This window comes from Anguilla rostrata, chromosome 8 (assembly GCF_018555375.3).
Source record: "Anguilla rostrata isolate EN2019 chromosome 8, ASM1855537v3, whole genome shotgun sequence".
In the NCBI taxonomy this organism is placed as follows: Eukaryota; Metazoa; Chordata; class Actinopteri; order Anguilliformes; family Anguillidae; genus Anguilla; species Anguilla rostrata.
In genome coordinates, this window is record NC_057940.1 from 52,288,090 (window position 1) to 52,302,001 (window position 13,912).

At 50.3% G+C, this 13,912-nt stretch overlaps 1 protein-coding gene across 1 annotated transcript; it reads right to left on the bottom strand.

The window, feature by feature from the left end:
* Positions 1-11,612: 11,612 nt before the first annotated feature.
* LOC135260414 (uncharacterized) lies at positions 11,613-13,174 on the bottom strand. Its single transcript, XM_064345627.1, has 3 exons — positions 13,166-13,174; positions 12,458-12,677; positions 11,613-12,133 (listed from the first exon to the last, which is right to left on the bottom strand). Exons 1-3 carry the CDS (start codon positions 13,172-13,174, stop codon positions 11,613-11,615), a joined length of 750 nt encoding a protein of 249 aa, XP_064201697.1.
* Between the last annotated feature and the right edge of the window lie 738 nt (positions 13,175-13,912).

A 13,912-nucleotide genomic window follows, 5' to 3' on the forward strand; every position in this document is an offset into this window, starting at 1 on the left:
CCTGCACGAAGGGGATCAGGGAGCCGTGATGTCAGCGCAGATCAGGCCAATGGCCTCCAGCTGTGCTCCTGTCCTTCAGGGCTATATGCTTTCACCCGCTATCACCGTGCATTTCAGATCGGCCAATAGGAACCCAGCGCACGTTCCTGACAGGATGGCCTCAGGGCGATCTCACCGAAGGTCACGGAGGGGTGACGGCGGAGAGTGATGTCACAGACTGAACTGAAGCATCGAGGAGGGCGGCAGACGGCTTCGAGTTTCCATTAGTGACGCTCGACAAAGCAAAGGGGGGAAGAAACGGAGGAGGCACGACAGGAAGGGGATGCCTCAGCGAGGCCGCCTCAGCTTCCTGTTCTGCTCCTCACGACGCGTCTATGGTTACCTCCGCAGTGGGGCTACCCCCTTTTTTTCCCCTGTCTTAAACTCCATGAGGAATGTGCTGGGCAAGACCATCCATCATGCAGAGGTCAAAGGTCAAATGTCCTTGCGTCCTTGTATATTGTGAATGGTGTGGGGGGGTAGGTAAAGTAAGTTTCCCGATCCTGTCTTGCACATCATAGTTTTTTTTTGGTTGTTGTTGTAATTTTGCAGATTTATGAATAACCGGTCAGGCTTTAATTTTGAAAGCTCTGTGTGAGAATAGCTGTGAGGCTCAGTCCCATTACACACAGTACAGTAGCCCACATCATTTATGTTGTGACCTTTGACCACAAGGAATCAATTTCCTGTGATACGTCCTGTGACGGATGGTTCTGATCAATGCTGGCAGCCCTCCTGATGTGTGTGAGACCGGGGCTTCAGTAGACTGGAGGCTCTAATGGACCAGGTTTTTATGTGTTTCAGCCTGCCGGGTGGCAAGGTGGTGCAGTGGGTAGCACTGTTACCATACAGCAATGAAGGTTGTGGGTTCGAATCTCGGCTTGGGGCCTTTCTGAGTGGAGTTTGCATGTTCTCCCCATGCCTGTGTGGGTTTCCTCCAGGTTTCCTCCCACAGTCCAAAGACATGCAGGTAGGCTAATTGGAGACTCTAAATTGCCCATAGGTATGAGTGTGTGAGTGAGTGTTGTGTGTGGTGTGTGAAAGATTAGTGGCCTGTCCAGGGTGTATTCCTGCCTCTCACCCAATGCACGCTGGGATAGGCTCCAGCACCCCCCGCGACCCTGCTCAGGATAAGCAGGTATAGATAATGGATGGATGGATGACCAGCCTATCAGCAATGGCCGGACGGGTAGAGAAGTTTCAGCAAACAGCTCTCATTGTACAAGCACCTCATGCCTCACGCTAACAGATACCCGGAATGGGAGGACGCTGAGACGTAATCACATCCTGGCGTCCGTTGTAAGAGATAATTCGGCCCCTTGCTCCTCCCTGCGGTGGCACAGACTGTCTGTTCTCTCCTCGGGTCTTTTTGTCAGACGCAGCGGACCTGTCAGAGTTCTAGAAGGTGCCCGGGAACCAGAGACCACAGCGCTATCGTGCTCTAGCGCCGCTGACCGCGTGCAATCAGCTAGCGCTGCGGCAGATGCTGTACGTTCCAGGAGCAAGGAGCGACACGCGATGGTTTCGCCGGTGTTTTTAGTCCTTGCAGAGACACAGCACCGTCTCTTTGGTGCTAAATGGACGGCTGGTTTCGGGCAGAACCTCCGACCGAAGAGCACCGTACCCCCACCGCACCCCCAAAATCATCCGCTTTGACGTGACCCTGTGAAAGCACAATTTGCATAACCTGTTTTTTATTTTCTGTCCACAGCTGCACTGCTGGATATATTTTTTACTTACAGTACTGATTCAGGATAATACCTTAAGTGAGGGTATAAGAGTCTGAGATTAAAACCTATTTTTTTAAAACCTATCTATTTGATCCTGACACATAAAAGAAAATTCTCCATAATGGGATTTGTTAAGAACAATCACTGACTATACAACAGACGTTCCATGTACTAGTTAAAACATTTTTTCAGATAGATAAAGCTGTTAAAATTTGAATATGAATTAGAATTTACATAGGCAGTTCTGCAGTGCTGGGTGTTCTATGTTATCAAGAAAGGACAGGGACAGGAATAAGGTTCCCTTAAATTCAGTTCAATAAACTTCATTGGCATGACAAATCTGTTGCCAAAGCTTGTTGAGACAAGCACAATAAGCTAATAATACTGCAATTCTGCATATATGATAATGTCTGCTTGCAGTTTATATCAATAATAAATTATTTTGATAAAAGGTGAAAAATAAGTATGTAAGCAGGATAACTGCCCACACTTCCTCTGTTTCTCTCTCCCACTCTCTCCCTCTTTCTCCCCTCCCTCTCCTTCTCCCTCTCTCCCTCTCTCCCCTCCTCTCACTCTCCCCCCCTTTCTCCTCTCTCTCCCTCTCTCTCCCTCTCTCCCATTCTCTCTCCCACTCTCTCTCCCTCTCTCTCTCCCTCTTCCTCCCTCTCTCTCCCTCTCTCTCTCTCTCCCTCTCTCTCCACACTCAGAAACGCGGCGGCGGCACCTCCGCTCGCGCCCACACAGAACCCTCGCAGCAGGCCACACGCAGTCGCCGCTCTCGCGCTCCGTGCTGGGGCGGAAACCGCGTCCAGTCCGCACACGTTCGGCGAAACGAGGCCGTTTTTTTTTTAGCGAAGCGGCCCGGCGCCCGAGGCCTGACCCCCGAGGCGTTAGCCCCGCGGAGGCTCAGGGCTCACGGGAGCCGGGGTCAGTGCGTAAGAGCCTTTATTCCCCAGGTGGTTTATTCTCCCAGGGGTCAGGCGTCTGCTCTGTCCCCCTCTGGCGTCTGGCCGGGAGGTCACCCCGCCACTGCCGTCCAGGGTCCTTTATCCTCCCATGTTCCAGTTTGGCAAACACCCCCCCCCCCCCAATCAGTTCATTTCGTCCCACGCAAACCCATTTTGTTGCTGCATTATTATTATTATTTTTTTTTACCCACAATTCTTTGATTCTGGGGTGTGGGTGGGGGGGGGGGGGTGTCAGCGTGGGCGGTTCACGGCCTCAATTGCGGGAGACGCTGTTCCTCAATTATGCAAATACATGAACCGGGACTATTGACGAACCCGAAATTAGGTTTGCCCTTAAAAGCAAAGAGATGCCCCCGGGGACACTTTCGGAGTGGGGACCTCATCACTATGAGCCGCTCCGGTGATCACCCGTCAGTCCCTGCCCCCGTTCAAGGACACAGACATGGCGCGTACAACTTCACCGTTTATTCAAATTAATATCCTCTCATGCGGTATTTTTTTTTTTTACTATTCTTTCTGATTTGGTCTTCCTTGCCTCCCACATTATTCAGAGAACATGGTCGCATTTTGCTAAAAATTTACAGGAAGCAGCAAACTATTGAGTTTGAATGAATGAATGAACCATTGCATTCATATAGCACTTTTTCGAATGCTCAAAGTGCTTTACAGTGAAGAGGGGGAGCTCACCGCACCCACATCAAATGTGTAGCACCCACCTGGGTGATGCACGGCAGCCATTTTGCGCCAGAACGCTCACCACACATTAGCTAAGGTGGAGAGGCAGAGGACATTTTTTTTTAGCAAATTAAGTCAGGGGATGATTAGGTGGCAAGTTTTGGAGAGAGCCAGGTAGAGAATTTGGGAGTTTCCCAGAGCTGCTCCTTCTTAATTGGGTGACAATACCCAAGTGAAATTAAATTTAAACCACAAAATGTATTTTTTAAATCTGCCTGTCTGTCTTTTAGGCTGGGTGCTGTTGCATTTTTATCCTGATCGTACCTTAACAATTGCAGCCTAAGACAGAAAACCTAAAGAAATAAAATAAAATATAAATCCATATTTGTGATTAAAAATATAATATATATATTAAAAAAAAATGTATACAACCTACTGTAATACATGACACAACGGTGTTTGGAAAAGACAGTGTCACCCTGGATTATGACATGTTATGTGAACTGATTTGTGCCTAGACATGTGTGTGGCTAATCCTCTGGAGATCTGTGCTAATGCTCAGCCGGTGCAGTACAGGACAAACAAGGCCAATTCCCTGGAGAGTCACACCTTGCGCAGGCGAACACGCAGCTACGGGATCTGCCGCGGGCGAAACCAGGAAGCGCACAGCCGAGGCAGCCGTTGCCTTGGGATCGGACGCGGCGGCGCCTGGGGTATTCGAAAGCACTCCGCGCATGAATAACCTCGGCCTTTGTGCCTTCGGTTTGATCCAGCTGCGTTGGGGTTTCATACCAGCTTCTGTCCTTGATTATTTAATTACCCCGATCATTTAAAGTGATCTCAAGGAACCGAGGTAATTTGGGGGCGATACAAACGTGTGAACACACACACACACACACACACAAGCCCATCAGGAATGGAATTATCCACTGCTGCTGCAGGGCCTGCCGAAGAAGGGACCTGCTATAGCTCCCCTTCCGAAGGATTAGGAAAAAGAGGGTACACAAAATAAAGAGAAGCAGAGAGAGGGAGGGAGGGAGAGAGAAAGAAAGAAAGAAAGAAAGAAAGGGGAGAGAAAAAGAGAGAGAGAATGTTTTCGGTTTTAACAGACCTTTATAGTACAATACATGCAGACCTTCGGCACAGCAAAATGAAGAAACCACCAAATCAAAAAGAACAACAAATACCAAGACACACACACACAAGAAAAACAAACGGAAAAAGAGAGAGAGAGAGAGAGAGAGAAGGAGAGGATTGTGTCACCGGTCACAAGTCGCCACTGCTAGCGGTGCTGAGATGAACAGCCGGGCCGGCCGAGTTCGAAGCAGATTGTGATGAATAAAGATGGCGAGGACGCTCATGTTACTCAGAGGTCTCGCTGCCCTGAGCTGCGTCACTCCAGACCGACAAAGGCCCGAACGGTTTGGACCTCACGGTTCGTCCTCCGACAGGCTGCGTACTCGGGAACGAGGGGGCCTACAGAACCTCGAGTGCGAATCCTCTCACGCTGCGCGCATACGCCCGTCGGCTAAATCAGCCTGTACGTACAGAATCTGCGCCTGGCGTCATGGAGGACAATAATGCAGAAATGGCGAGGCATACCCTCCCGTCATGGGGCAACGTGTGAAACCACGGAAACGGTTGCTCATGTCACGGGTGGATGATCTGCACAGTCATATTCTCCAGGTCTCTGTCGGCGGGAGGCTGAGGGGAGTCAGAAGCAGGTCAGGGATTGGCCAGAGCTTTCATGGGAGAACATGCTGTGTGCAGCAGGGAGTGTATCTTTAGAGGGCTTAGCTGCTAAGATGGAGGATCTGCTCTAAATGCGGCCCCTTGGCTCCCCGACCTTCTGCTTCTGGTGTAAGGTCTGGAGTGATAGCCCCTCCCCCTGTCCTCCACCCATTACCCAACTTTATCAGGACTGCCCAGCCTGCCCATGCACGCATGAACACACACACATACGCACACACACACACCATATCGCCCCACATGCCCACCACACTCACGCTCTATCCACATCACACTACCCACACCAACACATACGCACACACACACACACACACACACACACACACACGCATATACGCCCACACACACGCATACATACACATACACACGCCCACACACATGCATATATGCCCACACACACGCCCACACACACATACACGCACACACACGCCTACACACATGCACACACACACACCCACACACATGCACACACACACACACACACACACACACCCACACACACACCCACACATACGCACACACACACACACACGCACACACATACGGAGCAAATCACCATTCTACACAGATGCGTGTCACAGATGTGCTCAGGTCATGCTGCAGTGCAACACTTCCCCCTTTTTTTTACTGTAGAGAACTAGTTACACAACTAGTTACACAACGCTCACAGGGAGGGAGGAAGGGAGAGAGAGAGAGAGAGAGAGAGAGAGAGAGAGACACAGAGTAGTGTCATGTGGAAAATCATGTGTGGGGTTTCGTGACATTGGACACTGGCTGCAGAGACAGCACGTACGGTCTGCATTCTGTACATGCTGCATGGTGTGCATTTAACTGTAATGCGCCGCGTGTGACTGTGTACACTGGCAAGACCGGAATTAAAATATCCGCTGTGGGAAACAAACAGGAGATTATTCTCACATGGCCCTGACCCAAGGACAGAGTCGGCCTGTCCTGTCTGACTGAAGGCTTTCTGACCGAACGACAGCAAACAGTGGGACAGTGTGTCATCCAAACAGAGGCACCACACAAAGCCATCGCTTGGGCCAGGGGCAGGGGCAGGGGCAGGGGCAGGGCGGGGCACTGGGCAGAGAGGGATGAAAATATACATCAAGAAAACGGAGTGAGTGATAGATGGAGGGAGTGAAGGATGGAAAACGAGACAGAGGAAGGGAGAAGAGGACTTCCGTGCACGGTTGTTAGAATGTGGAGGGCGTTGAGGATAAGGAACTGGGTTTTCACCCAGAATGCCGCAGGTTGGACTCCCCATGTAAAAGACAACTAACCTGAATTCAGCTCTATGAATGTGCACCACCTTTCAAAAGCCATCTGCTAAGATACAAAACAACAGCAGTAGTAATGTGTGAAGCATCGCAGCCCTGAGGGAGTAGACTGGCATCACTGAATAATCACATGATTCAGCGCTCCGGTCACATGACCCGAGACCATGAGATCTGATGTAACTCAAAGTGTGGGGCGGGGCGGGGGCGGGGGCGAGGACGAGGGATGAAATGGCTTATTCTTGCTCGTGGAAGGGCTGAATACTACCTTCATTGTTGTGAGCAGCACATTGAATCATGGGAAATGAAAAAAAAAACAGTGAGTGCCTCTATTGCAGGTAGGAACACAAAAGCAGAGAGAGAGAGGAGGCCTCAGCTGCTGTAATACCCACGCACAGCACCACCGGGGCGATTTCAACTCGTCATTCTGTAGGACTGAGGGGCGTACGAGGGGGAGAGAGAGGGCGGGGGGAGCGGGAGAGAGAGAGAGAGAGAGAGAGAGAGAGAGAATAAGAGAGAATGCCATCATAGAACATGGGCTTTGACATGTCACAAAGAGATTGGAGAAAACACAGCCAGGGACAACCGCTGTCTCAACGGACAAATCCTTTTTCAACATGGTGCCATACTTCTTTTTCGAAGGGGGCGATAAAAGTGACATTCCAATGAGCCCGTCCCGCTGTCTCTAAGGCTTGTAGCTCCGCCTGCCCCGGTCGTTTCCGATCACGACGGCGACGCGGAACACGGAGGAAGCCGGGCTTCTCTCAGCGTCACCCATCAAAGCCTGTCCCTGATGGTACTGCGGGCCCTCTCACCGCTCTCCCCCGCCGACAGAGCAGGACTCCGTCGCCAGGTCTAACGGCTCCTCGAGTGATACTGTACAGACCTGCGCCGAGCGAGGCCGGCCCCTGCTTTAATCACCCCTCCCGAAACCCAGCCGCGTGCACTTAAGAATAGAAATAGAATAGAAATAGAATAGAAATAGAATAGAAATAGAATAGAAATAGAATAGAAATAGAATAGAAAACTTTATTGTCCGTTAAATAGAAAATAAAATGGAAATTTTCCTTCGGCTCAACGCTCATCGCAAGTCCACGCTAAGCTGCAGACGCGGGGACCCAAAAAAAAAACGGACTGCGTTTCCAGCCAGGACGTTTCGTCGGGGCGGTCAGAGATGATATGAACCGGTTAATTTAAACACGCAGCACCCTCTTCAGACACACTCCACAGACGAGCTGTTCCACGCGAAACTCGAATGACTTTTTTTGGATCCACATTCCCCGTTCCCCAAAAAAAGATCGTCAAACTGAGACCTGTGAAATCTGTATACACTTCCTGTTGGGGTTACGCACCTTTTCTCGGTGTTCCCAAGAGGCCACGCCCTCCAAAGTGATCCATTTCCTGCCACATTGGGTGACCAGACATCACATTACATCACATTACAGGCATTTAGCAGGCGCTCTTATCCAGAGCGACTTACGCAGCTTTTACACAGCATTTACACTGCATCCATTTATACAGCTGGATATATACTGAAGCTAAATAACAAACGAGGAAAAACACGAAATAGCTGCATGGAGTAGCTATCGTATGATGTGTCCACGCGCTAAGGGGTGCACTCAGTGTAACAATCGTTATAACACCGCATAACTACTGTTGCCATCTACATGACAATGTTGCTAAAAATTCTATTTTCAGTATCTCTGACCACCTCCCCTCTTCGCTGGACATTTAGCTTGTGGTGCTCGAGGGTGTGTCCTCAAGGAGGTGTGGGTGGGGTTGAGGACTAAGGATGTGTGAGTTGGGGTTTAAATGGTAAATGGACTGCATTTATATAGCGCTTTCATCCAAAGCGCTTTACAATTGATGCCTCTCATTCGCCAGAGCAGTTAGGGGTTAGGTGTCTTGCTCAAGGACACTTTGACACGCCCAGGGCGGGGTTTGAACCGGCAACCCTCCAACTGCCAGACAATCTGTCTTACCTCCTGAGCTATGTCGCCCCTACAACAAAACACAAGAAGAATCTACAAGGACTGCAGAATCCTACACGGTCTCATTCACAATCAGTCTGGGCCCCTCACTGGGATTGGCCCTCCAGGCCTTCAAGCTTTCTGATTGGCTCAGAGGTGGAACCCCAGTTTTTTTGTCTCGGACATCTCACATTAACCATATTCTATCAGACAACGACGGTCTTGAGAAAAAAGCAAGCGTCTTGCCATCAAAAACATAAACGCTGTCCGAGTGGAACTGTGATAACAAACTGTCTCCTACGTTATGGTTTTAGCGTTCACATTCACATACATATACATCTCTCTCTCTCCCTCTCTCTCTCTCTCTCTCTCTCTGTCTCTGGCCTCTCTCTCTCTCTCTCTCATTTTCTGACAATTCCCAGTTTCCCATGCGTGTATGTTTCACCCAGCCCCAACAGATGTGTGCCTCTCTCTCTCTCTTTCTCTCTCTCTCTCTCTCTATCGCCTATATTCATAAAATTCCCAGTTCCCAGTTGTGCGTGATTCAGTCAGTCAGCGCCTATAGATGTGTAGTCAGATGTGTAGCCCCCCCCCCGCCTGTCACTGACTCATTGACATCAGTGGCACTCGATTAGGTTGCTGCTCCCGTTCTCAAACACTTGCGCCGCGGCAGGGAAAATCACACGGCATTAAAGAACAGCTTTAACGGCTCTCGAGCCCTAATCTTCTTTCAGCCGCGGCGGAACACGGGTTCCATCACCGTTCTGGAAGCTTGCTTTGCGTTTGCCTGGCAAGGCTCCGGTTCTGTCCCCGCCGTTTGTCTTTCCCCTGATCTTTCGTTTTTTTTTTTTGTTTTTTTAAATCCCGCGGTCCCTCGTTCTGCCCTGTCATCGGTGACTCACCCTGCGCTTCGCCGGCCCCGCTGATCTCTCCGGGAGCGCGTTACGTAAAACAGTCCCCCAGATGCCTCTTCTGACATCATGACCCGGGTTAAAGTCACAGCTGCGTGTAATATTTCAAATGTCAATCATCCGTCTCTTCCGTATGAGTGCAACACTGAAGGCATTATCCGACAGGTCCCCAAATGAGCCAATGAGTACTATTAGTCTGAGGTGTGTGTGAAGGAATACGCCATTAATTTACTATCTAAAGTCATTGTTTTTTTGTTTTTTTTTTATAAGAAGATTTGAGATTTGAAATTGCGTTTGAGATAATCTGCTGGGATGCCCGAGAGGGGATCTCATGGCAAAGATTAAGTGCAGATGAGTGAAGATAATTCAGTGCTGGGTTTACATAAGGGGTGACACTGCAATCCAAAGGCACAGGGAGGGGGGGGTCAGAATCAGAATCCTGGCAACCCACAACAGCCTGAATCTGCTTGTGAAACAGCTTGTGAATGGTAAATACTGGAGACAGAGATCTTAGCTTTGGTGGATATTTGTATAAGATTTGTCTAATGGACGAGCTGTTTCACCATAAAAGCTCATGGAAAACAGATGTGGGACAGTTAGCATAACATAACGTAACGAGATAAGGCCATTCAGCCTGAAAATGTTGGCCATTTCCTCACCACAAGTGTACTTAGTGCTCGGTTTACCAACAAACTAGATATAGTATATCGCACCGTATCAAGCCTGGTCTAGAAAACTCGCAGAGCTTCTGCCTCTGCTACATGACCTGGCAAATTATCTGCCCAGCGGTGAGATGACTGCCGCTTTACCTCTTTGAGTTATGTCCTCTGGCCGGCTGACTGTGGCTCAGAATAGCAGTGATTCCGGTTGGAAGATGGGTCGCACCCCACCCCACCCCACCCGTGTTCCTGCCACTGTAAGGTTAAAAATAGTTGCCATAGCGAGCCCTGGGAAATGTGTCAGGGGGAGTTTCTGTGCAGCTTACAGTGTCCAGTGCGGTGGGGTCAGAAAATGAGTTTGGGATGACCTGCTTCTATGTTGCGACTTTAAATTGGTTTAATTGATACTAATCTACTGATGTCTACGTTTGCGTGTGCGTGGACATGTTGTGCACAGTGTCATAGAGGTCTCTTAGATTGTGGCGGACATTTCGTGCACAGTGTCATAGAGGTCTCATAGATTGCGGTGGACATGTTGTGCACAGTGTCATAGAGGTCTCTTAGATTGCGACGGACATTTCGTGCACAGTGTCATAGAAGTCTCATAGATTGCGGCGGACATGTTGTGCACAGTGTCATAGAGGTCTCTTAGATTGCGGCGGACATGTTGTGCACAGTGTCATAGAGGTCTCTTAGATTGCGGCGGACATGTTGTGCACAGTGTCATAGAGGTCTCTTAGATTGCGGCGGACATGGTGGCAGGCTCCTGTGATGAGATTCCCGCCACAGTAAAAAAAAAAAAATCCACAGTTCATTCATCCCGTGACTTAATCTACTTTCAGTGGGTGGAACTGCATGCATGTAAGACGATTTAAACATTAGGTAAGCATGCGGCTTTAAAAAAAAAAAAAAAAAAAAACTTAGTGGATTAGCGCTGTGGTTCTCATGTAGGGCTCACGGCCGTTTCGCTCAGCCGGCGGGAAACAGGAGGAACTCGGGCCTCTGCTACCGTCCCATAGTTTTCAGTTTTTCATACGCTGCACTCACCCCCCCATCCGCAGCCTCTCCACGACCTCTTTTTCACAGCGGCCTGCGTATTGGGCCTGCAGTCCCATTACATTACATTGCAGGCATTTAGCAGACGCTCTTATCCAGAGCAACTTACACAGCTTTTTCCACATCACATTGCATCCATTTACGCAGCTGGATACATACTGAAGCAACGCAGATTAAGTACCTTGCTCAAGGCGTCCGACGGCAGTGTCCTACCTGGGAATTGAACCTGTGACCTTCAGGTTACAAGACCAGCTCCTGACCCATTATACTACACTGCATTGTTTGTCCCATCCCAGGGTAAGCACGCCTGCTGGAAGTGAACACCATCCCCGGTTTCTGGCTTGGGCTACGCGCTGCTACCTCCCGCTGAGTCGTATCTGCACAGACAGAGGCGTGGCTCTGGGACCCGAGGCTGGGGGGGGTGCTGCTCTAAGAGCTGGGGGTGGAGGAGGTGCTGCACTAGGAGCTGGGGTGGAGGAGGTGCTACTCAGAGAGCTGGGCGTGAAGGAGGTGCTGCACGGAGAGCTGAGGGTGGAGGAGGTGCTGCTCAGAGAGCTGGGCGTGAAGGAGGTGCTGCTCTAAGAGCTGGGGATGGAGGAGGTGCTACTCAGAGAGCTGGGCGTGAAGGAGGTGCTGCACGGAGAGCTGGGGGTGCAGGAGGTGTTGCTGGAAGAGCTGAGGGTGGAGGAGGTGCTATTACAGGTGGAGGAGGTGCTGCTCAAAGAGTTGGGGGTGGAGGAGGTGCTGCTCGGAGACCTGGGGGTGGAGGAGGTGCTGCTCAGAGACCTGGGGGTGTAGGAGGTGTTGCTGGAAGAGCTGAGGGTGGAGGAGGTGCTACTAGGGGTGGAGGAGGTGTTGCTCAAAGAGCTGGGGGTGGAGGAGGTGCTGCTCGGAGACCTGGGGGTGTAGGAGGTGTTGCTGGAAGAGCTGAGGGTGAAGGAGGTGCTACTACGGGTGGAGGAGGTGCTGCTTGAAGAGTTGGGGGTGAATGAGGTGTTGCTCAAAGAGCTGGGGGTGGAGGAGGTGCCGCTCGGAGATCTGGGGGTGGAGGAGGTGCTGCTCGGAGACCTGGGGGTGGAGGAGGTATAGTTCTGAAAGACTGGGGTGGAGGAGGCATCACACTAAGTGCTGGAGAAGGGGAGGCGTCATGCTTGGAGCTGTAGAACATTAGATGGGACCTGAACACACACACATGCATGTGCGCACAAACACATATACATAGAAACACACTCTCACACATACACACACACACACATATACACACATATACACACAGGGTTTGGTGGCGTGGGTTGATTCACACCACTCTATCGTGTTTTGAAATCCTCCCTCACTCACAGAGGAGGTGATCGGTACGTAGGAGGAGGTGTGGAGGCGCCATCAGTACAGCAGGGGGATGCCTGGGAAAGCGAGGTGCGGGTACTCTTCACAGTCTGGGACAGCGAGTGTGTGGAGGTGCGGGTACTCTTCACAGTCTGGGACAGCGAGTGTGTGGAGGTGCGGGTACTCTTCACAGTCTGGGACAGCGAGTGTGTGGAGGTGCGGGTACTCTTCACAGTCTGGGACAGCGAGTGTGTGGAGGTGCGGGTACTCTTCACAGTCTGGGACAGCGAGTGTGTGGAGGTGCGGGTACTCTTCACAGTCTGGGACAGCGAGTGTGTGGAGGTGCGGGTACTCTTCACAGTCTGGGACAGCGGTGGGTCACTGGGATGTTCTCCTGTCTCCACCCGAAACTGGGTGCTCAGGCAAACTGACTGACACACAGGGCTAACGTAGCCAGGCGTACAGAAAGAAAGGATTGTTCTCCTCTTGTGGACGCAGACGGCCTTCAAAAGTGCAATGGCCCTGTACCGGGAGAGCCCTCTGTTCCCAAGAAGTTTATGTACTTAGAGAAATTAAGAACTAATCTGTTTTACAATGTTCTTTAGTTAAAGCGTGAACCCCCCACCCCCCCAACCCTCTCCCCCAATCCTGTCTGTAATGTTTGGCCTTAGCAATGTGTGGTCCAGTGGGAGTGCTGCATTGTGTGTGAGAAAGAGAGAGAGAGAGAGAAACTGGGAGAGTGAGAGAGAAAGAGACAGAGAATGAGAGCCCATGTCTTCAACACTAAATGCTCCACAGAGATATTTACATCCTCCATGGCATAATTAACCGGCAGATGGAAATTTTGACATTTGCTTCTCGTCCGTTGGGAGAATTAAATTTGCACAGGCTGTGTTCCGCGTCCAATGTGGCTGCTTTGATGTCTCAGGGGCTTTAATACATCGGTATCAAGATTAAACCTGCCAAAGATTAAAGGAAAAAGCGCTTTTAGAAACAGCTCTAATGATATTGATGGTGATAGTGTCTCCTCATGAAAGCTTGGAACACGGCATTCTGGGAAATAAACAAAAAAGAAAAGAAAAGTGTTGTTCTAAGAGGGAAACGTAAAACACCAGCTACTGTAGAAAGCTGCACGCACTCTCAGACACTCACGTACATGCGGACTCGCACACGCTCAGATGAAGACGGAGAAAGTTCTGTTTCCCAGTCTGTAAAGTAAAACAGGCTTGTGCAACACGTGCATGTGAGATGGATTCATTTTGACCTCTTTAGTCTCGGACTTAAAGTGGATTTTTAAAAAAATGCTACTTCACCCAGAAAAGGCCTGGGAATTAAGTCAGGTGGGAGTCAGCCTGTTTGTCTCCAGACGTTCCTACAGTAAGGTCTCCAAAAACATTTCTGATTAGCCTTTTAGATTTCCTACAACGCCCTCTCCTTGTTGTTCCGTACTGGATGGGAGTAATAGCTAAAACGTTCTGTGGCATTCGGTCCGCCGGAGAGGCGGATTGGCCTCGGCTGCGCCGGCTGGTGGAGAGAGCACACGCACCTGGGCTGT

What these genes read in the sequence shown, in the direction of transcription:
- LOC135260414 (XM_064345627.1), bottom strand. An exon ending in GCTGTCCCAGACTGTGAAGA is followed by an intron (nt 12,134 to 12,457) that starts GTACCCGCACCT and finishes CCTCCACCCCAG; the next exon opens with TCTTTCAGAACTATACCTCC.